We start from the raw sequence: 25,496 nt of genomic DNA, 5'->3' as shown, positions 1-25,496 counted from the left end.
CATTTATCACCTCACAGCCCCTGGGATCTTTTTTCTCACCCCTTGGCTGGGAACCACCGAACACAAATACCAAACTGTAGGTAGTAAAAAGCAGCCCCAGCTCACCCAGTGACAATAGTAAAATCCTACTTACACGTTGATTCACCAAAGCAATAATGTCATGTGATATAACATATTACTTTTGATACTTTAAATATATCCTGCTGGCAGTACTTGTTTTACTCAGGTCAAATATCACTTTGCATATATGCAAATAGATAAATGTGTGAGGGTACACTTACACCCTGTTACATATGAAACAGCAGGAAACAAAGTGCTTTTTGAAAAAGACTTCTGAAAAAAGCAGTTCTATCAATACAAGGTGAGGTGGAGCCACTTGACGTGTTGAACCGCGTAAAGTTTATTCTACATGAATTGTTATAAAAATGGACTTGAAATATTAAGATGGTGAAGGCTCAGCTTGTGTTACATGTTATGCTATTGTCTGAGATGCTCCCTTCCACGCCCCTTTGGGGCGAGGGTGTTGGGTGGCGATGGGGGGCCAACAGTATAAATGGAGGGATCTGAGGTCCAACACAGAAGAGCACACAATGAAGACCTACATGTGAGTCCCTAAAATTACTTGGTAAATTATTTTTCACTGCAGTTAAATTCATTTGCTGATTTTTCTTGATAATAGGTGATATAGATTATTGTGTCTTTTTTCAAACAGTGGAGACTAATTTCCTGTCATTTTAATGTAAGTCACATTACATCAAAAGACATTAAATATAATGTGAGGGTCTTTATCTTATTGAAAATTATTTCTAACTTTCTTCTTCACAAATAGAGAATGTTTTAATTCCTGTGCAAATCTGTGCCACTGAATTTAAGGATCAGTTATTCCATGTTATGCATTTTATTTGTAAATAACGAGGTTAAAATCCAGACACTGCCAAGACTGAAGCTGTAGCATGTCTTTTGCTTTTTCTCGAGTGCGTTTGTTGTGTGTTTAAAAATAAGGTTGAAGTTTGTTATGTCTGTTTAGTTTTCTATTAAGGACTTTCCCTTGAAAAGAGACAGTGAATGTGTCACGGCTCATTGTTTTGCTGTTTTTGCACAGGTCCACACTTGGAACAATGAGGCTGGTGTTTCTTCTGAGCTTGCTTGGTCTAATTCTGAGGACAGAGGCTCAGCTACCTAATGCTTGTATCCTCAGTAATACCAACAGGCCTCCAGGTTTGTGGCATTTGCAATAACACCTTCTTCTCTGTTATTTTCACACCTGTGCAATCTGCTTTATACCTCCCTTTTCTTTATCCCTCATAGAAAACTCGGACATAACTGTAGTGTGTGGCACCGAGTACATGGACCTGAGCATCTACATCTGTCCAGTTTACCAAGCATTTTACAACGAGTCTCTGATGGTCCTCAACAATGAGTTTGACAAACCTGAGTGCTTTGGGACTGCAAACTGGACCGCTGTCCCGCCGATCTTAAACTTCAAAATCCCCTTGAACGAAAGTGCCATCTCCGCCTGCAATAGTATCTTTAAGGTATTATTTACAATAGCTTTACTTATTATTTTCAAAGTGATTGTCAATTCAACATCTATCTATCTATTATATTGATGTGCAACTAGTGTGCATCAAAGTTTTCTGTCAACTTAATGAAAGATGTTATCATCTGCATATATTATAGAAACTTTTTGGTAATTCTGTTAGATTTACTGGGAGACTTGGGCTATGAAGATTATCCAGTAGATAATGAGATTATAATAATGCACAATCTGTAACGCAACAAGGTAAAAATCTGCTTTTGGTATTAAAATCAACCTTCAATTCTTAAATATAAATTTTTTGGGGGGAGAAATCAGTTTAAATGCCAAAACCCCCACCCTATCTTGCAATGATAAATTCCTGGATCCATCCCCTGATCTGGAGCCGCACCAAAATGAAATGGGTTCCTCCTTGGCCCGTACTGCATCCTTCCACCAAGGTGGAAATGTTTTCAGTAATTTTTGCATAATCTTACTTACTAACAGAAGTGTAAACATCTTGGCAAGACAGAAAACGGATTTGAACTGTTTTCACTAAAATATATGATGGTTTTTCATCAGGTGACCAATGAGGTTGGAACTGGACAGTTTGCTGACTTCTCAAATGTCCAGTTCATCAACATTTCAGGCGAGATTAATTCTCTAGACCTGTCCGTCAGCACGATCACCTACAGGCCGCAGATCACATACATGTTCTCCTGTCGTTACCCAATGCAGTATGTCCTGAACAACACTGAAGTGGCTGTGTGAGTATACTTCATGGTACCAAAGGCTACACCTGCACTGCATGTGAAGGAGGATTGAACTACATCCAAGTTTCTAATGCAGTTCATGACTTCTGCTTCTTTCAACACAGATCAGGAGTCAATCTGGCCATGAGAGAGAACAATGGCAGCTTCATCAGCACTCTGAATATATGGCTCTACAAAGTAAGACCTCCTTTGGCTTTTAGAAGGACAGACACCTTTTTAAAAAAACATTTCATCATATATATCATATGTATTTTGTTTGTTCTTTTCTGTGGAACAGACTGAGCAGCACCTGGAAGTTCTAGATATCCCACAAACAGGACTCAACCTGAAGACCAAGATCTACGTTGCAGTTACAGCCACCAATTTAACAGACAGGTATTTAGGTTTGTTGGCAGCTTGCAGTAAACCACACGTTATATTAATAAGAAAGAAACACCTTGAATCCACCTGTCTGTCCTTGAAGGTTCAACGTGCTGCTGGACAGATGCTATGCAACAACAAGCCCCTACCCCTCTGTAGATACCTATTATGATCTTTTTGTAGGGTGAGTCTCCTGTATTCAAGCACAGTTTATAATACCTTCCACTTACCTTTAAACTTCCCTGTGTAACACGACTCGCCTTTCTTTCACTCAAGGTGCACACGTGACGCACAAACTAAGGTGGAGCGCAACGGGGTGGATCAGAAGGCGTACTTCTCCTTTGAGGCTTTCAGATTTGTGGAGCACAAAAAACAGACTGTTTCCACTTTCTACCTGCACTGCATCACCAGACTCTGTGAGGTGTCCTCGTGCAGCTCCTTCCTGCCTGTGAGCGAACTTGTCTTTTCCCCCCAGAGCTCGGTTAAGATATCACAAATCAAATTGCACTGAGCCTCATACTGTCTTTGTTTCCAACAGAACTGCAATGGCACAAACAGGAGAAAGAGAGAGGCCCAGGAAGTGTCTGACGCCGCCACGGTCACCTCGCCTGCCATACTTGTGGGCCAACAGAGCAGTGGTATGTCTTTGGAGCAAATCACAACAAACATCCTTTACTATCAGTCTATCAAGTCTTTGATTTTATGAAGTCAGAATTAATTTAAAATATGCAAACTGATTGATCGATTCATTCAACTGAATTTATTTTTTAAAGCGTATGAAAATGAATGGTAAGTAATGGGGGTCAATCGCGGCTAATGTAAAATTTTAACAGATAAAATGAACCCAGGCTATAATCATGATCTTTATTTGGAATACAATATCTTTATACTTTTATACCAGTAGTTTGAGATTTTGGGAAATGTACTCTTCATTTTATTGCTCTGAGCCATGTTCAATACATCTCTAATATCTGTACAATAACTACACAGCGAGAGTGACCAGGTGATTATCTTAGCATAAAGTCTAGAAATCAGAAACCACCACAATAAAATTTGTCACATTTGCGATGATTTAAAAAGCTGTTGTTTACTCATGAGGTTTTTTTAACCTTTTGACAGAACTAGGCTAGCTGTATCCCTCTGTTTCCAGTCTTTATGCCAAGCTAAGCTAACCAGCTACGGGTTGTAGCTTTCATGAAACTAATAGATATTGAACTCAAGTTTTGATCCTTTGAGTTAATGTTTATAACAAATACAAGTTGAACCCTGTAAATTACTGATGATAGTTTGGATCAACTTTTCAGAGGAGGTTCGTCCAGCATCCTACTCTTCTCACAGTAAGAACATTTACTCAACTCTTTCACTGCAACTTTCATTAATCGCATCAAGCATGCAACTGACTGTTGAATTCTTCACTCGTGATGCTTTTTGCATTCTTTTTCTGCAGCCTCTTTAAATTGATGAACCTGTTGCACCACACAAGCCCAAACCATCACTTCACAGATGCTGTTGTGCTGCATGTTCTGATTCACATGCAGAACCTTTCTTTCTCAAACATTCGGCCTTTCCATCACTTGATAGAGGTTTATCTCATCTCTGCAAACTTCAACCTTACTCACTGATCACGAGTGGTTTGCATCTTGCGTCATAGTCTCTGTATTTTTGGTCTGTCTTCTTCAAACGGTGGATTGTGGTACCTGTTCAATGACTGATCTCGTTTTCTTCTTTCCATCGTAAAGCTTCAGAGTACAACAAAAACAAAGCAACTGGCGTTGCTGTGCCAATAGTTTTCATGGGGACTGTGCTGTGTTTCTCGCTGTTTGTGAGTTTCTTTCTGAATTCGCTGTGATGGCCTGGGTGACTCTGTCTCTGATGGACTACTTTCTTGGTACATGCTCATACTGTAACTAGCAACATTTACTACTGTGCTCCGGAAGCATATTAATGTTTGATATCTTAATGCTTTCCTTGCACCCTCCTCCAGCAGATTTGGCGTCTGAGAACTACAGCAGCCCTGTGGTGGCTGTGATCGTCTGCATCGTTATCCTAACCATCTTCCTCGTCGCCATAGCCGTCTACGTCATGTTGCACAACAGAAGAAAACCACTTATCCAGTAACATCCTCTGACTTATCTCCTAGCACTTCATCATCTGCAAGTAAAACAAGTCACAGAGACAATAGCCTCATGTTACACAACATATGACAATGTAGCTTTACCATTTTACACATATAGCAGCATCTTAACACGGGGGTCAGCAGTTAGAGGCATGCAACTTTATAATCGTTAAGAATTACATTGTTTATTAATGGTGGATGTGAGGACACACAATCTGTATTACAATAATTAAACATTAGTTTTAATCCTGTTTTCATGTGGAGGTATTTAATATATGACAGCATCTAATGTGCTCAGCTATATATAGTTTACTTATAAAATGTTTTCAATTGAGAAGGAAGACAGTTCTCACACTATGGCAGGCTGAAGTTAACAGTTTGGAATGTAAGTGAATGATCAGTCAATTTGGATAATTCCAGTTTGTAAAGTAGCTTGTGAGATATGTCACCAACTAACCTGACCAACTATTTCACTAACTGACCACGACTGACTGACATTAACACAGCTCGGCTGAAATGTTATTATATCTTAACAATGTTTGGGCTGTCATGAAATTAGTCTAAATTACAGACTATAAATCAGCAACTCTTTGTATCTCTCTCTTCTTCATTTACAGTCATGTCAACATTATCACTATTTAATAAAGGCATACAATGCCCCTGACAAAGCCTTATTTTTTTTTTCTAATTAAAAAGTGTTATCATGCTGACACACTAAACTAATACTGTTAACATGGCGACATACATGCCAAACATCCGAATATCAGAATGTTGGCATTAGCATTCAGTTTGAACATCACTGTATCTGAGTATGATCTCACAGAGGCGTGTTCACATTATTACAGAAAAACTGCTTTTATCTGCATGTGGTGTGCACGGATGTTGGCCATGCACACCCAGCAGGGGAACTCCAAAACTTAAAATGTGTTAAGCTTTGAATAAACTCTGTGGACAACTGAAGGATGGAAAAAACGATGATAAACTTAAGTTTCTGAATTAAAGAGGTGTTAGTAAAGTATTAGCCTGCAGAGTATCAGAAACATACTCATCTAATCGTGGGGAGCTTCAGCATTGTAGCTAAGGTGTCACCATTTAGCGGAGCATTGGACAGGGCATCATCAAAGTCAGGTTTCAAAATTATAAAGTAGGATTCACCAGTCTCTGTGTACAACTGTGTGTCAGTCCATCCAAATAAATGTTGATATGATTGATGATCTCAAAATATTTGAACTCATCAGAATTTGCAGATCGGTAAAAAAGACTTTGTGAAAGTCGTCCTGTATTGAATTTCTTTAATGGTTCATATATTTAAGTGCAATAATTCTTCATGTGTCAGATATGCTGTCAATTTCTAATTACATTTAGAACAATACTGTCAAAATTTGTGTAAGAAACAAGAACATAAAGACAGGAGAGATAAACTATATACTCTGAGGGTTGGTTTCTTAAAGGTCCAGTGCAACAGAAATACATGACCCAGTGTTTTAGTATTAATTAACAAAGGATATATGAAAATGAAGTTACTTAAAGGAGATCTATAGCTTAATAGACCAATGTTACGCAACTAGGATTACTACAAAAATAAGAAATATTAGAGAAAATAAATAATAGGTTCTGAAATGTAGAAACTGAAAGACTGATTTGATTTAAATGTATGAAAACTAAAGTGAAATGAGGTGAATATAATATATTCATTAATGTTGACTTTTGAGTGTCATCCCTTGAGACATTGCCATCACATTTCTTAACTTACTTTATATTTTTACCTTACAAAAAGCAATCAAAGTCTTAGTATTGGCATTAAAGATATTTATTTTTTGTAATTTGTCACCTTTGTTAGACATAAGTCAGTTTTTAAATGTTTTAATGGGTTATTATTGCAGCATGAACAATATGTTTTTTTAATTACATCACCCTCCAGGTTGTTTTTATGAACAGTGACGTTCATGCTCTAAAACATTTAAAAAGGTCATAACATGTACCATTTGGTGTTTTCCTGGAACAACTGAACTATGAACAAAGATAAGAAAGTATCTGGAACCATTTTGTCAGGTAGCACCACAGGTGACAGTATAACCACGTGGTTGATTCCCAAATTTTCACTCTTGTCATTATTTCATCAGCTTTTTCTGGCTGCATTTAAATCAGTGCACTGCATCTATATAGCAATTCATTTACTGTTTTGTTTATCTTTGTCAGATAAAGATTGTCTTTGTGCTGGAGCTTATTTGAAAGTCGCTTTTGCAGAGTTCACCATTCGTAGCGGGAGTATATCCTCCACCCATTCATCAGGGGACGCCATCATGCGCTCCCACAGGGCCACCTCATAGGGGGTTGAGTCCATCCAATCCACCGCTGCTCCATAACTTTTCCCTACAGAGACAAATTAAAAACACGTATGTTTATTGATAATGTGTTTATATTACATGGGCTTTCATATTGATTTTGGGCCTTAATTACTCTCATATTCTTTACTTAGTTGATGTTTATAACCATGTAATGCTTGAGAACTGGATGGACCTTTCCCACCGATACCTGATCCGACTCCGAGCCTCATCCCCCCCAGCAGGTTGCTTGCCAGCCTGTCTCTGTCCCAAACTGTTAGCTCCACACAGGCATCTGATAGGTCAGTCTCACTGATGCCATCGTACACCATGGTGTGGTTAAACACCGGATCCACGGTCCTCCGAAGCACCCGCGTCTTCTGCCGACTCTTCCTGCTCGTGTCCGGCAGCATGAAGCTTGAGATGATGGGGAAAAGGAAGCACGATGATTGACACAGCAGGAATCTAGAATTCCTATTCATACTTGTGAAGAATATGAGCTTACCACTTAACGTATGGGTCAATGGTCGCCCTGATCAGAGGCAGGTTCTTGCATTCTTTCACCCAAATGTGAACCTCTCCCGTGTTGGGACCGTCTTTAGTTACGCCTTGAAAGAAGAAATGACACCAGATGTTTATGAACTTGCAATCGTTCTGTCCTGAGAAGCTAAAACTATTTTTGCCTGATTAAGACTATCATCTGTTAATAAAAATGGATGACGTGTCTCCACTTCCTCCCACTGTCCAGGAATGAAGCCAAAATATATCAGATAGGAACACTGCCATCTTGCATATGTGGAGCCAGAGTCTGCACAGTAGTGATCAGGGATAGAGACATGGTATCGAGGTCCCATACACATGCTCGACCAATTGCGAGTCAGTTTCAGCTGTCGATCATGACCATTTCAGCCCATTTCTACAGCATCAAATAATGAATTCAAACCACATTTACAAACATCAGTGTGGTAATAACAACCTTAAAAGACAGAAACCATGTCTAAAATAAATTTTTGACTTATTAGTTTGATCAATGTCCCATCTGCTAACATGGGGGAGGTTGGGCTCGGGTCCCCCACTGCAGCCAGCCATCAGGTGGCGATCAAGATGTTTTGGCTTCACTTTTGGGGAACTGTCCTGTCGTCCATCTTTATATACAGTTCATGATTAAGATCTGATATATTCTGACTTTTTTACAGAATAAATAGTTATTATATAATATATCACAGACATATGTGATTCATGGGAAACCCCAGTCATAAATCAGTGACAATATTCTGGTCATTTAATATCATTCAATAAGAAAGAGACATAATGATATAGTTCACAGAACATCTGGCTGCACCTGTCCCTCACACTGCATGCATTATAACAACACAACCAAATCAATTTACCTATCACAATAATTATCACACAACAAATGACTTTTTTAAATTGTAGAGAAATGTTATTTTCAGACATGAACTTTGACTTTTACATATGAAGAAGAATGTGACATTTCTATTATTTGGGTTATTTTCACTGAATTTTCCAGACATTTTTATGAGGGGTGCTGACAGAAAAAACACAGAAGAGCGTCTGGTGCAACTGATTCTGACATTTGGGTTTGCACATACAGCCCCTCCGGATAATTTAACGAGAATGTCTGGAGGTCAGTGCACCTCTGAAAGTTGCATGAGACTGTGTACCTTCACTGTGGGTGATCTGTGGCAGGAACCGTATGGCTAGTCTCATCTCTCCTTTCCCATTCGGTGCTAAAGTGGGTGTAGTCTGCAACGTTAAATAAATAGCACTTTCAAAATTCCTCATTAGTCCTCTGTCCACAGGATATAAAACAAATAGAGTGCATGTGATACAGTAGAGACAGCTCAACAGACTGAGCAGAGAAACCACATCCGAAGATAAACTGCTGTTATTTGATCAGAAAACAAATACAGTGGAACACGGGACCTGTGAGGGTTTTTTCTTACCCTGGCTTTCAGGACTAAATCGGTCATCTGGGTGTGGTCAAAGTCCCACTTGGAGAGGTCCACCTCGACCTCGCCGAGGAAGCTGTTCCTGCCAAACGTGTCGTGATGCCAAACAGAGAGAATGAGTGTCTGAGTCCTGAGGTACTCCATGCGAACACGATACTGAGAGGACAGAGAAGAGGGAGAAGCTTTTTGTTTGCTGACTGTCGTCCATGCCAAGTATTCAAAATGACAGCGTGAGAAATTCTCAGCGTGTCTTTAATACAAGAGGCATCGAATCTGCTTTGATTCTTACTCTGAGGATCTCGTTGAATGTCGGATTTAATGTCTTCTTTTTCACAGATGTTTTCCTCTTTCCCAGATTTGATTTGTCAGGTACCAGATAGCTTTTGACGTATCTTAAAAAAAGAAAAAACAAACAGACAAAAAGTCAGGCTACATAACTCAAATACACCAGAGATATACAGTACAATAAAGAGTTAGAAGCCAAAATGCCACAAACTGGTTAACTAAAATTAATTACTTCTAACATCCTATTAAACAGGCTTTATATTTTTCCTGACAAAATTTCAGTTATATAGGAGATATCACCATCTAAATTTAAGAGTTAAGCCCATTTCTCTTTTGTAGTTAATCATCAAGTACATCATTATATAAACAAATAATGCAGTAATGATTGTGAGGTGTGGCTTGGTTATGATACAACTTCATTAAAGTATAATATGTATTGTATTGGATTGTAGCAGAGGCTCCTTTATTGATTTATCCCCCCCAAACATATTTCCCTGTGACTTCATCTTCATACACCACTTCGGTGAGTATTTCTCTGAGAAAATAGATACCAAGCTTTTTATGTGGTGTATAAAGGCAAAATCAAAAGATGTCCAAAATAGACCAGAGTTAAAATAAGACTACAATGGCACTCAGTAGAATTCATACTTCCACCAAGGCCCAACAGTCCCCTTTTGAAACCACATTTAAATTCACTGGATTTGGATTTAAGGATCTGCACCAAATTGCACATACAAATCATTGACATTGTTGAAAAACACCCTATTTCACAATGTTACAAGAAAATGCTACATGCAACAAAATGTAATGGGTTCTTTCCTGACCCATACTCCATCCTTCCACCAAGTTTTGTGATAATCCATCCTGTACATTTTGCATAATCTAACAGACAAAAAAAACAAATGATGTCTGTGGTGCAGTTATGAGTGTGCAGCTTTCCCGCCTGTGTTTGACTTCAGGTCGTCAGTTTAAAGAGAATGGACGCTACGTAAAATGTGAAAAACGTTTATCGGAGAAATTGCTCTCGATGAATTAGAGGTACATTACTCACGGATCTGAGCGCCCCCTCTTTGGGTCGACTGCAGCCAGGTCTTGGCACTTGGCCACGAAGATGTGAAACTCTCTGAGCCTCTGAACGTAGTTGATGGAAAACTGGATATTTCCCTGAACCTCCACATTTCCGAAGTCTGCGTTGTACATGGTCATAACGCTGCCACTCAGCTGGAGCAAACACAATCAAGCAATCGTGAATTTTACTATCAATGATAACTGGAATCAGTGCAGAAATATCTAATCCGCTTGGAGAGAGACAGTCTTCACAGAGAGTTCTACTACTGATGTAGAAGGTTCCTGGTAGGCCTCAGGTTTTTTTTTATCGATCATATAGTCGATTATTGTTCTATTAACTGACTGTGCTTTGTGTTTGTATGTGTGTTTTCTATGTGCTAGCTGTAAATTTGTTGTAACATCAACCTAAAACACAAGACAAGATTTGTTTTAGCTATAGACTGTATATAAAGATGGAGGACATGACAACCCCTAAAAAGTGAAGCCAAAGCATATACTTGCCCCCTGGTGGCTGGCTGCAGTGTCGATCATAAATCTGTTTCCCCAAAATTAGTGGATGGGACCCTATATAATATATATATATATATTTTTTTTTATTTTAGGTAGTTTTCTTCACACCAAAGTTTTTCCAAGTGTTTATGTTTCTGCTTAGATTGTTTTTAAATAGTTATGATGATGCTGTAAAGACGAGTTGAAACGTAATGACTGACAACTGAGACTGGTCGAGCACCTGTATGGGCGGGACCTTAATTCAGTGGCTCCACTCCTTGATTGCTACTGTGCAAACTCTAGTTCCAAATGTCGTAACCATCACAAGATGGTACATTTTTGTACAATGGGAGGAAGTGGAGACGTTGTCCATCTTTATTTACAGTCTATGGTTTTAACTGAGGTGTTTTCAAACAGTATTTTTCTGGTTTTAAGAGAGAGAAGAACAAACTGGCTGCTTTTACAAATGTACATCTTGGTTTCCTCCTGGACTGTTCTGATTAGAACTAGTGCCTATACAATAACATAAAAACGCATGTGTTCTGTTATCTGAAATGGAAAATTAGTAGCAGGTTGATGTCAGTCACAGTGTACGATGAAAAGACAACAAGCAGAGCAGGTTCAGAGAGGGGTGCCTTAATGTGAAGCTTGCTGATGGGTTAGTGAAGCATGCTGCCTCGCGTAAACATACAGAAGACATAGACGTCATGCCGGAGGAGCCAGAGAGGTTAGTCATCGAACTGCCCATCATTAGTCTTCCTCGTTGGTTGCTGTCTTCACAGGTGGAGTCAGCATCCCTGTCAGTGTCCTGCAACACACACAGCAGGCACAGAAAGCTGCGTGCATGGGGAGGCAGAGCGGACTTTGACTTCCAGGACAGAAAGGTGAACAGGTGGTTTTACCTCCTTCTGTAAGAACGAAGGAACCGATTTGCTCATCTTCTTCAGGTGGTCTGGATCTGCATTTAAGGATGAGGATGGTGACGGGATGGTTGAAACTGAAGAGAGAGAAAGATACAGTATCTTGACTAGACTGCCACAGGCAAATATATCCTTCATGAAATCATTTAGGGTAATTTTCACCATCACTGATGTGTCTGAGGTCAGCAGTTGAATCTTGCCCTGTGAGAAACACAGAAATCTATGTCACTCGGGAATCATCAATTTGGGAAATGATTGATTTGGAAGACAAGCTTACGTGGAGATATACATGACGTCATGTCCTCTATACTTTTAGCCAGATTCTTAGGCCGTGCCTCTGCTCGCCTCAATGCTTTTCTTACAGGGTTTTGGGTTTCATTGCCATTTTCACCTGCAGGAAGAAACAGGTTGGATTCACTGGGTTTTTGCTAAAATTAGCAAATGTAAAAACCAATGATAGACAGTGTTTGAGGGCAAGATTATGTTTTTTACTGATGTATCTACGTTTTCCAACATGAAATGAGTAGCGGCTGGTCCATGGAACATTGGGGGCACTAGACCCCCTCTGACCTGGATCAAAAGAATCTTTGCTCTCAGACTCTCATTATAATTTGTAAATTTACATCTGCTCAAATTTAATACAAGCAGTAGGAGGCTGTTCATTACCCACCACCACCCAACAGGTGGCAGCAGAGGGATGCATCCGATGAATTGAAACATGGTAGCAGAGCATGCAGCAGGGTTGTGATCATGGGCGTGATGATAGCCTGTATATAAAGATGGATGACATGACTCCCCAAAAGTGAAGCCAAAGAATCTCCAATGCCCCCGGGTAGCTGGCTGGAGTATAGGTAATTAACCCCGCCTCCTCTATGTTGGTGAATGGGACATAACCTGAACTAAAAAGTGATACAGTAAGTACATAAGTCGATACTTCTGCAGCTGGATAGATAAATCATATATAGATATATAATCATGCTGCAGTGAGTCATGAAGACGTCAGTTCAACGTTTGGACCTGATCAGCCAGATATCTCACAGGTACATTTTGTATTGTGATGTTGGCTCCCCTGTAGAAAAATGCACCACCCACAACTGCGTAAAATAAATACTCAGTAATATACCTGAACTACTTTAAAATTAAGCTGCTGAGAAACTGCTGAACTTGTAGTTTGGTGAAATGTTTCTTTTTTCTATGCGGTGTAGAAAAGTCAGTGCCCAGCCCACAAACCAAACACAGGCAGTTGACTGCAGGCACACACACTGTTTACAGAAATCTACTGCTGCCAACAGAGATAAATGAACACGGACGTGATATGAAGGATACAGCTAGATACAATCCAATATGATACAAATATTTCCATAACTATGCATTGAGAGGATTATGTTAATAAAAAAAATCCCTTAATGTTCTTTGACATTTACTCCTGATTTGCTTTTATTTAATTTTAGGGTAACTTGTAATCGAATTCATTATCGGTCTTCATTCAATTGACTTAAAAAAACAAAGTTCATCTGAAGGTTTCTCTTACAAAAACATTTTTTAATGTCTTGTATTTAAGGTCAAGAATTAACTTTATGATAAACACATTGAGCAGAGGTACTTCCCTACTTTGTGACTGAACTGATGATATTCAGATAAAAGCTGGTTAATGTAGCATGTTGACTTACATGTTGACTTGGAAGTTGCAAAAATTATTATTATTCATTTTACACTGTAAAAACAGAAGTTGGTGCTCACGGTTTGAACTGTTCCTCGAGGTTGACCAGGTGTCTGACGTGCTGCTCATAGACGACTCTGGGCCAGTATCTGAGCTGCTGTAGTTTGCCCACAGGGGGCGCTGACTTGTCTGGCTGCCCTTCCTGCTGTAACGCTCCTCTGAACTCACCGGGGTGCTTGCTCTCACTGGACTGCTCAGGTCAAAGTCATACCCGGATTTTCCCTCTGAGCCCTCGCTCTTCACGGCCGGGGCGAGTGAGGTGTGGACGCTGGTCTTGTCCGTCATGCCCAGGTAATGCCGGTAATCTCTGGGAACAAACGCCCGTGCACGTGGAGTCATAGTGTCGATTCCCTCTGAAAATCTCCTCGGCATGGCCCCTTTTTCAGCGTTCTGCCTTTGCTTCCTGCTGTGGGAGTGGACAGGGCTTACATCCATTTTCATCTGGACGTGATCTTTTTCATCAGGAACACTCAGCGTGAACATGCTTGTAGTGCGACGCAAAGGATTTCCTCGACTGCTGGATTTGCCAAAAGTGTCTTTCCTCTTCGGAGACCGAGGCTCTTTTCCTGAGCTGCTTTGTGGTTTTGTGGATTTTTCCTCTCGACCAGAGTCTTTGGCGCCTCTTTTGGACTCAATTGTCGCATAATTGGACAGGTTGTTTTTGCTGTCGATCAAAGCTCTTGCCCCTGACCCCATCTGTCTATCATGTGGTGACTTGGATCGGCTCTGCGGAGATGACCTCATGGCAGCCGGCCTTGTTTTGTCGATAGCTGAAGACAAACGGTAAATCTCAGCATCACCGCTCTTAAACTCCTGAGGTGGAAACTGGGCACCTACTGGCTCTTTCCTTTTGGGGCTTTTGGGTTTGTCGAACAAAACTGATCCTTTCGTGTCTGACTTGGAATCATCCCAGAAATCGCGCAGATTGTGGAACTGTGTTCGACTCGCGCTGAGGCTTGGGGACAACTTTTCTATCCGTTGATTCTGATCTCTATTGGAATCTTCGTCCTCGCTGCCTGAATTACTTCCAACTAACCTCAGATCATACTCCGACTTTGTAAATCTTTTATTTAGTTGATTTGCACCACGAGTGAGTTTACCTTCCCCAAGAGATTTAGACGTGCCGGTGTAGAAAATGGGCTTGTTCCTCTCCTGCTCCCAGAAAGATTTGAGCTGCTTGATCCTCTCTGCTGTACTTTCCTGATGTGCTGAACCTTGTCTGTGTGAATGAGGAATGCTAGCTTTGTCTTTATTGGACACATCTTCTATTCTTTTAGGAGACATGCTCGATTGCATGCTCTTATTGTCACTTTCCCTCCTTTTCACTTCTTCACTCGAGCCTCTGTGAAGTTGTGCTTTCGAGGTGACGTGCACATCATTGCCACCTTGCTTGTAGTCTGGTTTCAACAGCTCTTCCTGCAGAGGGGTCTCTCTTGATTGGAAAAAACTGTCGGGCTGTGAATTTAGTTTGAATGAAGAGATGCTCTCAGACTCTAGACTAGGCTGCAGACTCAGTCGAGTTAAAATCTCAGTGTCTGAGCCTCCTCTGTCAGCTGCTTGGGGGCTGGATAGTAACTTAAAATAATCTGAGTTACATGTTGGGTCATTATTATTCTTTTGAGATAAAGTATGGTCCTGCTGTTTATTATTCAAGAGAACATTGTCTGTGACATCTTTCTGTTCTCTCTCGTCCCCACGCTTCGAGGCATAAATCCCCCTCCCGTTGTATATCCCAGGAGCAGATGGCGTGTCGGACACCATGTGGGGTTTGTTCACGTTCTCCTCCTCTTTCTCCTCTGAGAGATAAATAAGTTCTTGTCCTTTGTCGCTGGGCGTGATTGAATTCCTGATAAGTATTTTTGGGCCCATGTTGCTTTTCTCCCAGAATGACTTCAGATGAGAGATTTTTAGTGGTTGGCTTTCATCGTCATTATGTTTCACTTCCTGTGACCGCATTCTTTCCCTGGTGTCCCTCTCTACCTCCTCTTGTGTTTCACTCAACTCCTTCTTGCCTGCTCGGTCTGGGGCTCTAAACACTTTGGCCTCATTAATCTGCCTTTGTAGGTGACCTCTCTTTGTTTCAAAAGCCTCCTTCTTTTTCTCTTTTGTATCTTCACTTCTTAATTTGTTTTTTTCTATATGTTTGTCTGAGCTCTTTGTGGCCTCTGTGCCCTCGTCTGTACTCAGCAAATCGCTGCTGTCGACGCTGCGGCTGAACCATTCCAGCACCTTTGCAATGGAGTCCTCATCGCTGGTGGGACTGGTTGCCTGAGTGGATAACCTGAACGTGTGTGTCTGATCGGATTTCTTTTGTGTTTGCTGATCAGATTTATCGATAAAGTTAAGATCATAAGATATAGGAGGCTCTGGATCTGAAAGAAAGGTGTGGAAAGAAAATTGAGTGTCTGATTATAATCAGAAAGCTATTACCGTCAGTCGTACACAATCATTTTGATGACTCATTTTATCAAAAAAACACAAGTAGCTGCTCAATGACAAACTGGCACACAAACTTAACTTGGCTGTATACACGCAATGAACATTTCCCTTGCAGCTCTGGATCTACTTGATGCAGTGAATACAGCAGTAACCTAATAAAATATGTATAATTGCTCCTATAGAATTTGAGCTAATTACCTTATGAGCACCTCAATACATTACTACTCTTTGGTAAAAGATTTTGAAGCTGGTGCCACAGTGTCATGGTTGCTCTTGTTTCCATCAGCCATCTTCTCTGTTCCAATACACAGGATTTACAAACTCAATTTTGTGTTTTATAATATTTTAGCACTTTTGGAGAACAAAACACTGTCAATCCCACTAAGGTATCTGTGCAAAATATGACAATACACACAAAAATAGGTATTTCACTTTGCATCCCAACAAAATCTTGGAGTGATTTTTCTTAGGGTGACTCTACTCCAGATAATTAAAGGCATAATGAAACAAAAATGCACTGTACAAAATATACATCTTTTTTCATTTCTATATCATTTTTTTCTTTCTTCCTTACAAAAGTAAATAAAATTGTGTCTTTTACTAAACTTACCCAAAACACTTCGGGTCAAACTCAGCTCCTCCAGCCTCGTTCCCTCGCTGCTGTTGATTTCTCTGTCCGAGCCCTGAGTGCGGCTGGTGTGCAGGACGACAGTATTTCCAAGTTCTCTACGGGTCAGATGGTCTCCGTCATCGCTCCTCTGTCGGGTTTCTCTCTCAGGAACAACATCACCTCTGATGAATGTGGCCAGTCTGAAATCATACAGGCACTTTTAATGAGTTTTGATTCAAGATTTGGGTAAAAGTTGTAAAAGGTGAAGAATTTATCCACGGACCTGTCTCTGGTTATTGAGGGTGGGCGTTTCTCTCTCTCTAGGCTGGAATTCGAGGAAACCTGACTCAGCGGCTGCTGGGAAGATTCATCTGCAGAGCTGGATGGCTGAGACACCTGGTTAAACACTGGAACTGCACTTATCTGAGGCATTTCCTCTTGGCTCTTCAGATACGACTGGTTCGAGCTCCCACTGGAGCCACGTTGGAGGCTTAGTCTTGGAGCAGGAACTATCCCAGAAGTCCCTCCCTGAGCATCTATGCCAGGGCCATTGCTCTCTGACTGGCCGCAGGAACGTCTCGAGAGAAACGTCCTCTTCTTTGGCACCGGTTTGAAACCTGCAGAGGAGCTCTCTGATATGATGGAGCCCCCTGAAGTCGGACTGGCCTCGTCCCCAGGGCGACTCTTCCGAGTAGATAAGAGCTCTGAGGGAAACACAGTAGAACGATAACAGAGGCATTGTGGCATAATAGATTCATTTTTAATATATTACAAATACCGCAGCCTCACAAATGTGTTCATCTTCATTATAAAATTCAATTCAAACCTGTCTCAGATAAGTCCTGGTCCCGACTGCTCGACATGTCATTATTATTTTCAGGTGGCTGAATAACGATAAGAGACGTACAGTTGAAAGGGTTGTGCCTTGGCTGGAAGGAAAATTTATACAATTATTGTTTTACATTACAATGGCTGAAATAACTGACTGTATCATAGAAAGGAAAAATGAACTGAGAAAATCTGCTTTGCAACACAAACACCTACCGTTCTCGGGGAGTGGACGGCCGAATTTAGATTCTCCTTTTCAGCATCACTGGAGGAAAAAAATGAAAAGTACATTTAAAAGAAAAACAGACTCTAGTGATCATCAGATGAGGTCACACAGATAAAGATCATTCTAATGGTATGTGTCTGCTGCTCTGATGTACACGCGTGTGCATGACTGAAGCCTGCTCGTCTGTAAATAACTGCATCAATCCAATCAACTCAAAGGGTAAGAGAGAAAACTAAAGTCACGATACCTTGTGTTTAGTGGCTGAACAACATGATTAAAAAGATGTGGTTACATTAAAAAATGCATTAATAAAACTGAGGAATGTCATGGTAAAATATTGCGTTATCAGACTGTAAACACAGTTTATGCAACGACATTCTTGGGTCTTTTGTGTGTTTAGGATTTACAGCCCGCCACACAAAGTACAGAAGCTCGGCCAAACCAAATATTGACCATACTGTTGAAGAATGGTATTAACTGTGTTTCAGCTATGGCACCAAGTTACTTAACACATATACATACATTTTTTGTTGTTTGCCATGTTTTAGTTTCAGTAGAGAGAACACCCTCCTCTGGGGAAATGAAGTTACTCTTGAAGTAGAATTACAGATAAACTACAATTGTATGCCTCCTCTAACCAGTACAGTTTCAGTCTACAAACATGTGTTGACTCATATCAGGTCACAATGACCTTGAACCTTGACCTTGACCTCTAACCACCAAATTCTAATCAGTTCATCCTACTATTGTACCTAATTTGAACACATTGCCTTTTTCCTTATTCCACATTCCCTCACAACAATGTGACAGATGGCCTCAATATAACATTATATATATATATATATATTAGAAAAATATTCAATTCAATCAAAAATATAATAACATCCTGATAGTTTTGTTCCAGAAATAACCTTAACACTGACATCAGTAGTCACTTCTCATTCAGAGTAATTAAAGTGAGAGCTCTGTTGAATGAAACTGTTTTCCCTTCATATGTCAGTGTGTATCCTGCACACACAACTGTAGATGCAGCTGCTGGGCTATAAAACAGACATATTCCCAGAGAGCACCACCTATGTTTACACAGGCTGAGTCACAAGACACTGCACACAAACACACAGTGGAAGACAGAGGAAGAGAGCGAGGGAGCCGCTCCTGTATCTTAAACTGAATTATTCAACGTGGTGTGAGTTGGTGCTTTGTAGTGGAAGTTTTAAGGTCGACAGACAGGAAATGGATAAAGTCTTGCTTGCGACTGTGGGATTATTGCTCGATCAAAGAACAACCTGTGATTCAAGTGTTCAATAACGCTGCTTTCTGAAGTCTGGACATTTTCCTGAAAATGTTCCAGAAGGGTTGTATATGAGAACGAACGAACGCTCTGGTAAACTTGGAAAGATGATGAGATTCAAGAGCTTTTGACGTCACAGGTCGATGTCAGTGTCAATGTGGGTTTTTTTGCAGCAGAATCTTCACATCATGTTGAATTTTTGTTTTTACATCTGACCCGGACAATCTCCTGCTATGCTCTGTTTCATGTCTGAAAAATTTTGTTTAGAGATTCAAAAGCGTAAAACCTGCATTTAAGAGTTCAGGTAACCGTAGTTAGATATTTGTCAGTCCAATGTGTCAGTCCAATGGAAGAAAATGTGACTCACCACCTGATGAAGTCTCCAACCTGGCATTTGTGTAAACAAAGCCTGCACTGTGGCTTAACATGAACATGCAAATAGGAAAATGAGGACAGCGAATCTATGAATGTACGAGACAAAGAGCATTGTGTACTTTATGGCCTGTGGCTGCAGCGCCTCCAAATGCCTGATGGGTTTAGGTGGAGCGACGACTGAACCTCGAATGCTGGGTGTTTTGGATTTTTCCGATCTGACAGACCCGTCTGCAACAGAAAGAACACAGGAATATGAAATGTTATTTTCACCTGTTGTCCAGTACTGGGTTGTTTTTATGATCCCACTGTTGAAAACATTCTGCTGTTAAAGGGTAAAATGTTTTGCCCTGGATGAAACCAGCATTCAAGTGGGTTGTTTTTCTCATATTTGTTTATTCTCTGCTGTAACATTCGCTAAGGCCACTGTCTGGGTATCAGTTTAATCTCAGAGAATTTCCGATTTAAGCTTAGTTTTTCTCACCAGGCAATATTTTATCCATCTGAGCACAAAGCCAACATCTGTGGGATCAAGAAAATATTACCTGCTGCAGGAGAACAGGCAGAAAACAAAGTTTGTTACTGAGCCGCCAGCGCTGGGGTCACAGAGGATCTAGATTATTTCCTTGATGAGAAAATAAACACACCTCTCTTCTGTTTCATGGAGGCCAGGATGATCTCTGAGCCATGGATCTTGTCCATATGTCTGCGGCTCTTGGCCTCGTAGAACCACTCTCCGGTCAGGTACTTCATCTTCCCGTCTGACTGCGACCCACTGGTCAGTATTTTCTCCAGCTTCCTGTTGGGAAAACACAAAGGAAACATGTACAGATATTTAAATGAAAAGGTTTTTTTATAGAGTCATTTATGGAAAGTTGTAAAAGAACACAAACGTTCATTGTTCCTCTGTCCCTGCAGACACAAGGACATGCTCTATTGTCAGGGAACAACTACAAGATAACGCTTTAAACTGCACTGAATGGAGAACCTGACACCGCTTTAAATCAGACTGAGTGGCACTAATATCCAAATATCAGGTGAAATAGAAATCCAGGGTTGAACAAAGAGGAGACAAGCACACAAGGTTTTGAAGTTCACACCACAAGGACAGAGTGGTGTCTCCTCAACTGGAGATACTTTAGGTTTGAAAGTAGAATTAACGCTTCATGGTTGTGTGCTTCAGTCAACATAAGCTTTTTTTCCAGACTCATATGAGGCCACAGTGACTTTTGACCTTTGAGCTCTGAAATATGATCAGTTCATTTTTGACTGCTTAAAATTGGAAGAATTCCCTAAAAGGTAGATCATGTTCAAGAGGCCAAGAATCATCAGGCCAGTGTGACCTTGACCTTTTATAATCAGTTAATCTGTGAGTCCTACTGAACATTTCTGCCAAATTTGAAAGGATTCTCTTGAGGCGTTCTCACAATAACACATTCACAGCTGGGAATGGGTTTTAAGAAATTCTCGTGTTCACAAGACAAGTCAGGTCCCCGTGACCTTGACCTTTGATCTCCTAATTCTAACTACTTCATCAGTGAGTCCAAATGAATATTTGTACTAAATTTTAATGAAATTCCCTCGAGGTCTTTTAGATTTCGTGTTCAAGAGAATGAGACATACAGGTGGACGATTCCCCTACGGCAGATTTGAGATACCATCTTTAAGAGCCCAAAAACATCATTTGTGAGGCCACTGTGACCTTCAACTTTCACCTTTGACCATAAAAATCGTATCAGTTCATCCATAAGTCAAGTAAAGTTTTTTTTTTTTTTTTTTACAATATTTGAAGAACATCCTTCAGGAATCAATGGAACAGATGGACACGCCAACACACTGTTAGATTATTGTTGTTGTTGTTGTCTTGATTCTCTGTTTTTCTCTTAAGCTTGTTGAAGAAACGTACAATGTTCATTACTGCATTTAAAAACTATGCAGTATATTTGTCTCCAGCTCCGCCACTTTATCAGCCTCATGAAACACTTGCACATGATCCATCTAAAGGAAGGAATTTGGAAAACATTTCCATCAAGTTGAAATTGAATCAAAGAGGGAAAAAAAACCATGTGCCTTGAGATGATCACTGCGGCTCATCTTCCCTCTCGACGTTGCTTCACAATGGTCATGTGAAAAAAGGGCAGCACATTATTACAGGCTGCTGGATTTAATCCTTTTACAGTAGAGCGCCCGGAACACAGCGAGCATTCAGCCTCCTGCTGATGAAAAATCTGGTCTGCCAATTCTATTATAGTCACAATAAAAAGCACATTGTTTCAGGACATACATGAGTCTTGAAATTGAACATCTTCAGAGAGGGTTTTGTTTTGTTTTGCTTTTTCGTTCGTTTAAATGCTTCGTGAAGGGTAATGAGGACGTGAAGCTTGTGGGAGAGAAGCTAGAAAAGATCTGTTGTTTGTCTTTGCGTGCACTGAACATACAGCGTGAGGAATGTCTGACTCCTCCCGAAGTTCAACAAAAAGCTCAGGAGCAGCTTCATTTTAACTGTAATCTGCAATTCTGTGTTTTTCATTGTCAACATTGTCTCTGACATTAAGATTTTTAATGTAAACTTAAAGCAAGGTTGTATTTTCGCTTTTTCAGTTAGCAGGATTGTGTAAAAACTACAGGATGGATTTCCACAAAACTTGGTGGATGGATGCTGCGCATGGCCGACGCCCCGCAGCCAGCACACATACCATGTGGTATATTGGCACTTTGGTGGTCCACACATCTTTGCCAGATCTGGACCACAAGTAAGCCATAGCAATAATCAGCCAGAGGTGCCAAAGGTGGCCCGAATTAGTTTCATGCTATTTGGGCTAAGATTTGCTATTTCACAAGTGGGCAACTTTACGCTTACATTCATTTTGTCCAGGCCAAAAAAGGCCATTTGTCCCAGATTATTGCCTGAAGTGGCCCATGTCCGTTTGCTATCTGGGTATAGGTCAGAACCCATTATATATTGGTGCACATCCACATCTTTAACATCGAGTTTTCCCACTTTTTCCTTGATTTCTCAGAGAATAATTCATGTTATCTCAATGAAAAAAACAGGCCTGGTATTTATGAGTGTTTGCAATTTAGATTCAAAAGATAAAAATCTGGATGTAGTGAAGGTAAGTGTGGTTTCATCAGAGGCCGTATGTCCTCTCTGTGTGTCTTTCTCTCCTCTCAGGTGAGGTGTCACACCATCACGCCTCTCAGCCTTTCTATTCCTGTCACAGCAGCATGATCCTCCTCTCAGTGTGTGGACTTCAACTTGGCTTAAATCTAATTGCACATCTCCCACTGAGGCTTCCCAGCCATTGGACACAAACTGTGTGTCCTGCAAAGCTGTTATTCCATTATTCCATTAGGGCCGAACAAGCGTAATTTTCAGCTGCATGTTTACGCTCCAACAAAGGCCTCCTCTCACAAGACGAGCAATGGAAAGACCTCAGAGCTCTTATTGAATCACTAAAATGACATTAACTGAATAACATAACATTAGCTTAAAAGTTGGCACATAACATTTCAGCTCATGCAAAGTACCGATTGATGAGGGTTTTCAGAATGTGATTGTGAACAGAGGGAGACACATATTTCTCCACCTGATTCTTTCCTCCTCGGCCTTCTTCAGCTCTGTGTCCCGCCTCAGCACCGTCATTATCTTCCCCTGCTCCTCCTCCGTTAGGTGGCTCAGGTCGATCATGGCCCCGCCTCCTGCTTCGCTCACCGGCCGGCTGTGGAAACACTCAGCAGCAGGAAACATCCACCGGATGTTTCTGTGACTACTGTCAAACGAAAACATCAGGCGACAAATTCACTAAACAACAAGAAACAAACAAAATAGATAAATGTGCATTGTGTATAACACAGGTGTGGTTTAGATACACGTATTCCTCTGTCAGGTATGGACTGGAGACCAGTCCCTCAATGGTTCCTCTTAACGTATGTTTTATTTTATCGTTTTCTTTTGCAATTACTTTTAAATGATGTTATACAAAAGGATGATTTTGTATTTGACCATTTGGTGTCTTTGATTTTAAATGAGATTTATGGAGTGTATGTTTTTGTTTGTTGTCTTTGACCTTTCTTTGTGAAGCACTATGTAATGGCTGTATTGAAAGGTGCTACACAAATACATTTACTTGAAAGATGGTGTCTCCAGTGGGACATATGTTTGTCATACCATGTTAAAATATCATTATCATATTTTATCTTTAAAAACTACACATTTTGCTCACAAGTTCCCAATTTTTACATCTCTTCTCTCTATAAAAGGACAGAGAGAAGTTAACTGGACTTCTTGAAAAACTCATGAAGAACTCACTCCTTTAAAAACATGCAGAGCATCTGAAAATAAACTGTTGATTAGTGGGTGGTTTCCTAAAATATGTGACCAACAAACACAACATGCAAATCTAACACAGCCACTGAACAACTGCCTCTATACAACATGCTTCTGATTATGGACAATGAACGCAGCAGCAGCCATCAGCTCCATTTAGACCAGAAACTCGTAAAAGCAGCTCCAATCTTTCCATTAATGGTTGTGAAGTGATAAGTGGATTATACAGTCATATCTGTGTCTGTGTGAGAGTGGATTCACTCACTAAATTGACCTAAACAAAACCTTTAAGCTACAAATTGAATACATCCATTCTGAGTTGACTTGTACTTCTACTGAATAATATTTCAGAGGAAGATGTATCTGATTAGTTTTAAAACCCAACATGACCATCAGCAGAGTTCAAGGTCCAACAGTCCACTTAGGAAACCATGTTTAAATTCACTAGATCCAGCTTTTTTACTTGGATCTGGTCTAAATCGCACCCTGCCTATATCTCACAATGTTAAAGAGAATGAAAGACACAATCCTGGACCCACACCAGAATTGAATGAGTCCTTCTCTGACCCACAACACATCCTCCCATCAAGTTACGTAATCCGTCCAGAAGCTTTTGCGTAAGTCTGCTAATGAACAAACCAACAAACAAATGCCAGTGAAATATAACCTCCCTAGTAGCAGTAATAAATATAATATCATTACTGGTAACAGTGCAGATATGGAAAAAAAAACATAAAAAGGTGTCACATGATTTCACTGAAATGACTAAATCTTATAAAAATATTATTCGACATTTCACATATTAGAAATTAACAGTTCCTTGTTTGTGTCCTGTGTCCAGGATCCAGTTGTCAATTATAAATATGAAAATGTGTCTTGTTTGCTCCATTTGCATGTTTATTCAGGAAACTGGTTATACTGACAACAGATGTGAGAGTAAAAGAACTCTGCCTGACAGAGGGCTGCACGGACCAACTGTCTGACTGAGCATTCATTATTATCAACATCAATATTGTTATTATTCAACCTACAGCACTTTGCTTTTAACAATACAATGAACACGTGTGAGGTCCCTGTGCAGCTGCAGATTCTGAAGTGAATAAAAGTGAGGACTGAAAATGTTCCCTAGACTCCGAGTTGTTTTTCTCTGTTCAGCAAACAATTAAAACAGATTCATTTGAATTTGGCTTTAGAGGAATCACACTGAACTGGTTCATGTTTCCAACTTAAATGATAAGAAGTTAGAAAATCCAACAGATTGTCAAAAATGCAGGTGAGTGAGTGATATATGGTAGAACACATTTCATATTAACAAATATTTTAACTTTGTTAGAAAACTCTGAAATAAAAACTCACTGGTTTTTACTCCTGACAATAATTCATCTGCAGCCTCAGAGAAAACTTTGTCTTCAGGTTTTGTTGACATTTTTCTTATTGCAGTGATAAATAAAGATTAAATAAAGGGTTTGTTTTTACCTTCTCTACAGATCCGCTGCTGCTGCTGCTGCTGGAGACTCCAGACAGGAGAGGAGGAAGGGGAGGAGGAGGAGGAGGAAGAGGAGGGCGGGCCTCAGGGAGGAACCAACATGTGCATCAAACACACGTCGCCAAAATGTACATTGTACATGTCCATTGTCTGTGATGTAATAACAGAAAGCATCCAGCAGGTGTCCTTAGTTTGCACATGTTCAGACGAGTGTTTGAACAAAGGGTGTGAACCTCAGGTTACTGTTTACAACCACCAGGGGCTGATCATGAGAAAATAGACCCTGGGGCAAAAAAAGGTTAATGCCCCCCTAACGAACATAACCTTGGTCTCCAAAATTGCAGGCATGGTTTTAAGTATCAGTCTGTGA

General features: G+C 40.3%; 2 protein-coding genes across 13 annotated transcripts; one reads left to right on the top strand and one right to left on the bottom strand.

The window, feature by feature from the left end:
* Positions 1 to 518: 518 nt before the first annotated feature.
* On the top strand, positions 519 to 5,434 carry LOC109630056 (zona pellucida-like domain-containing protein 1). Of its 6 annotated transcripts, none has more exons than XM_069534600.1 (12): positions 519 to 604; positions 1,103 to 1,218; positions 1,309 to 1,535; positions 2,099 to 2,283; positions 2,394 to 2,466; positions 2,567 to 2,664; positions 2,753 to 2,833; positions 2,926 to 3,097; positions 3,188 to 3,287; positions 3,954 to 3,986; positions 4,389 to 4,537; positions 4,637 to 4,776. In XM_069534600.1, the coding sequence occupies exons 1-11, from the start codon at positions 534 to 536 to the stop codon at positions 4,496 to 4,498; spliced, it is 1,266 nt and encodes a 421-aa protein (XP_069390701.1). In that variant the 5' UTR covers positions 519 to 533; the 3' UTR covers positions 4,499 to 4,537; positions 4,637 to 4,776. The 6 variants fall into 6 exon arrangements, with proteins under 6 accessions (XP_069390701.1, XP_069390702.1, XP_069390700.1 ...); XM_069534601.1 differs by having other exon boundaries at positions 4,634 to 4,769; XM_069534599.1 differs by lacking the exon at positions 4,389 to 4,537 and having other exon boundaries at positions 4,637 to 5,434.
* On the bottom strand, positions 4,633 to 25,239 carry LOC109629999 (uncharacterized). 7 transcript variants are annotated; one of them, XM_020087993.2, is made up of 20 exons: positions 25,117 to 25,239; positions 22,901 to 23,083; positions 19,958 to 20,109; positions 19,433 to 19,541; positions 17,638 to 17,686; positions 17,420 to 17,522; positions 16,877 to 17,297; positions 16,594 to 16,793; positions 13,565 to 15,916; positions 12,102 to 12,215; positions 11,987 to 12,025; positions 11,807 to 11,901; positions 11,596 to 11,712; positions 10,399 to 10,568; positions 9,352 to 9,454; positions 9,057 to 9,218; positions 8,775 to 8,856; positions 7,595 to 7,697; positions 7,286 to 7,506; positions 4,633 to 7,138 (listed from the first exon to the last, which is right to left on the bottom strand). In XM_020087993.2, exons 2-20 carry the CDS (start codon positions 23,059 to 23,061, stop codon positions 6,990 to 6,992), a joined length of 4,902 nt encoding a protein of 1,633 aa, XP_019943552.2. In that variant the 5' UTR covers positions 23,062 to 23,083; positions 25,117 to 25,239; the 3' UTR covers positions 4,633 to 6,989. The 7 variants fall into 7 exon arrangements, with proteins under 7 accessions (XP_019943552.2, XP_069390693.1, XP_069390694.1 ...); XM_069534592.1 differs by having other exon boundaries at positions 7,301 to 7,506; XM_069534593.1 differs by having other exon boundaries at positions 17,420 to 17,477.
* Between the last annotated feature and the right edge of the window lie 257 nt (positions 25,240 to 25,496).

Source organism: Paralichthys olivaceus, chromosome 11, assembly GCF_024713975.1.
Source record: "Paralichthys olivaceus isolate ysfri-2021 chromosome 11, ASM2471397v2, whole genome shotgun sequence".
NCBI classification, from domain to species: Eukaryota; Metazoa; Chordata; class Actinopteri; order Pleuronectiformes; family Paralichthyidae; genus Paralichthys; species Paralichthys olivaceus.
Note: the sequence above shows the minus strand (reverse complement) of the source record. Positions and strands in the feature narration are given on the sequence as shown.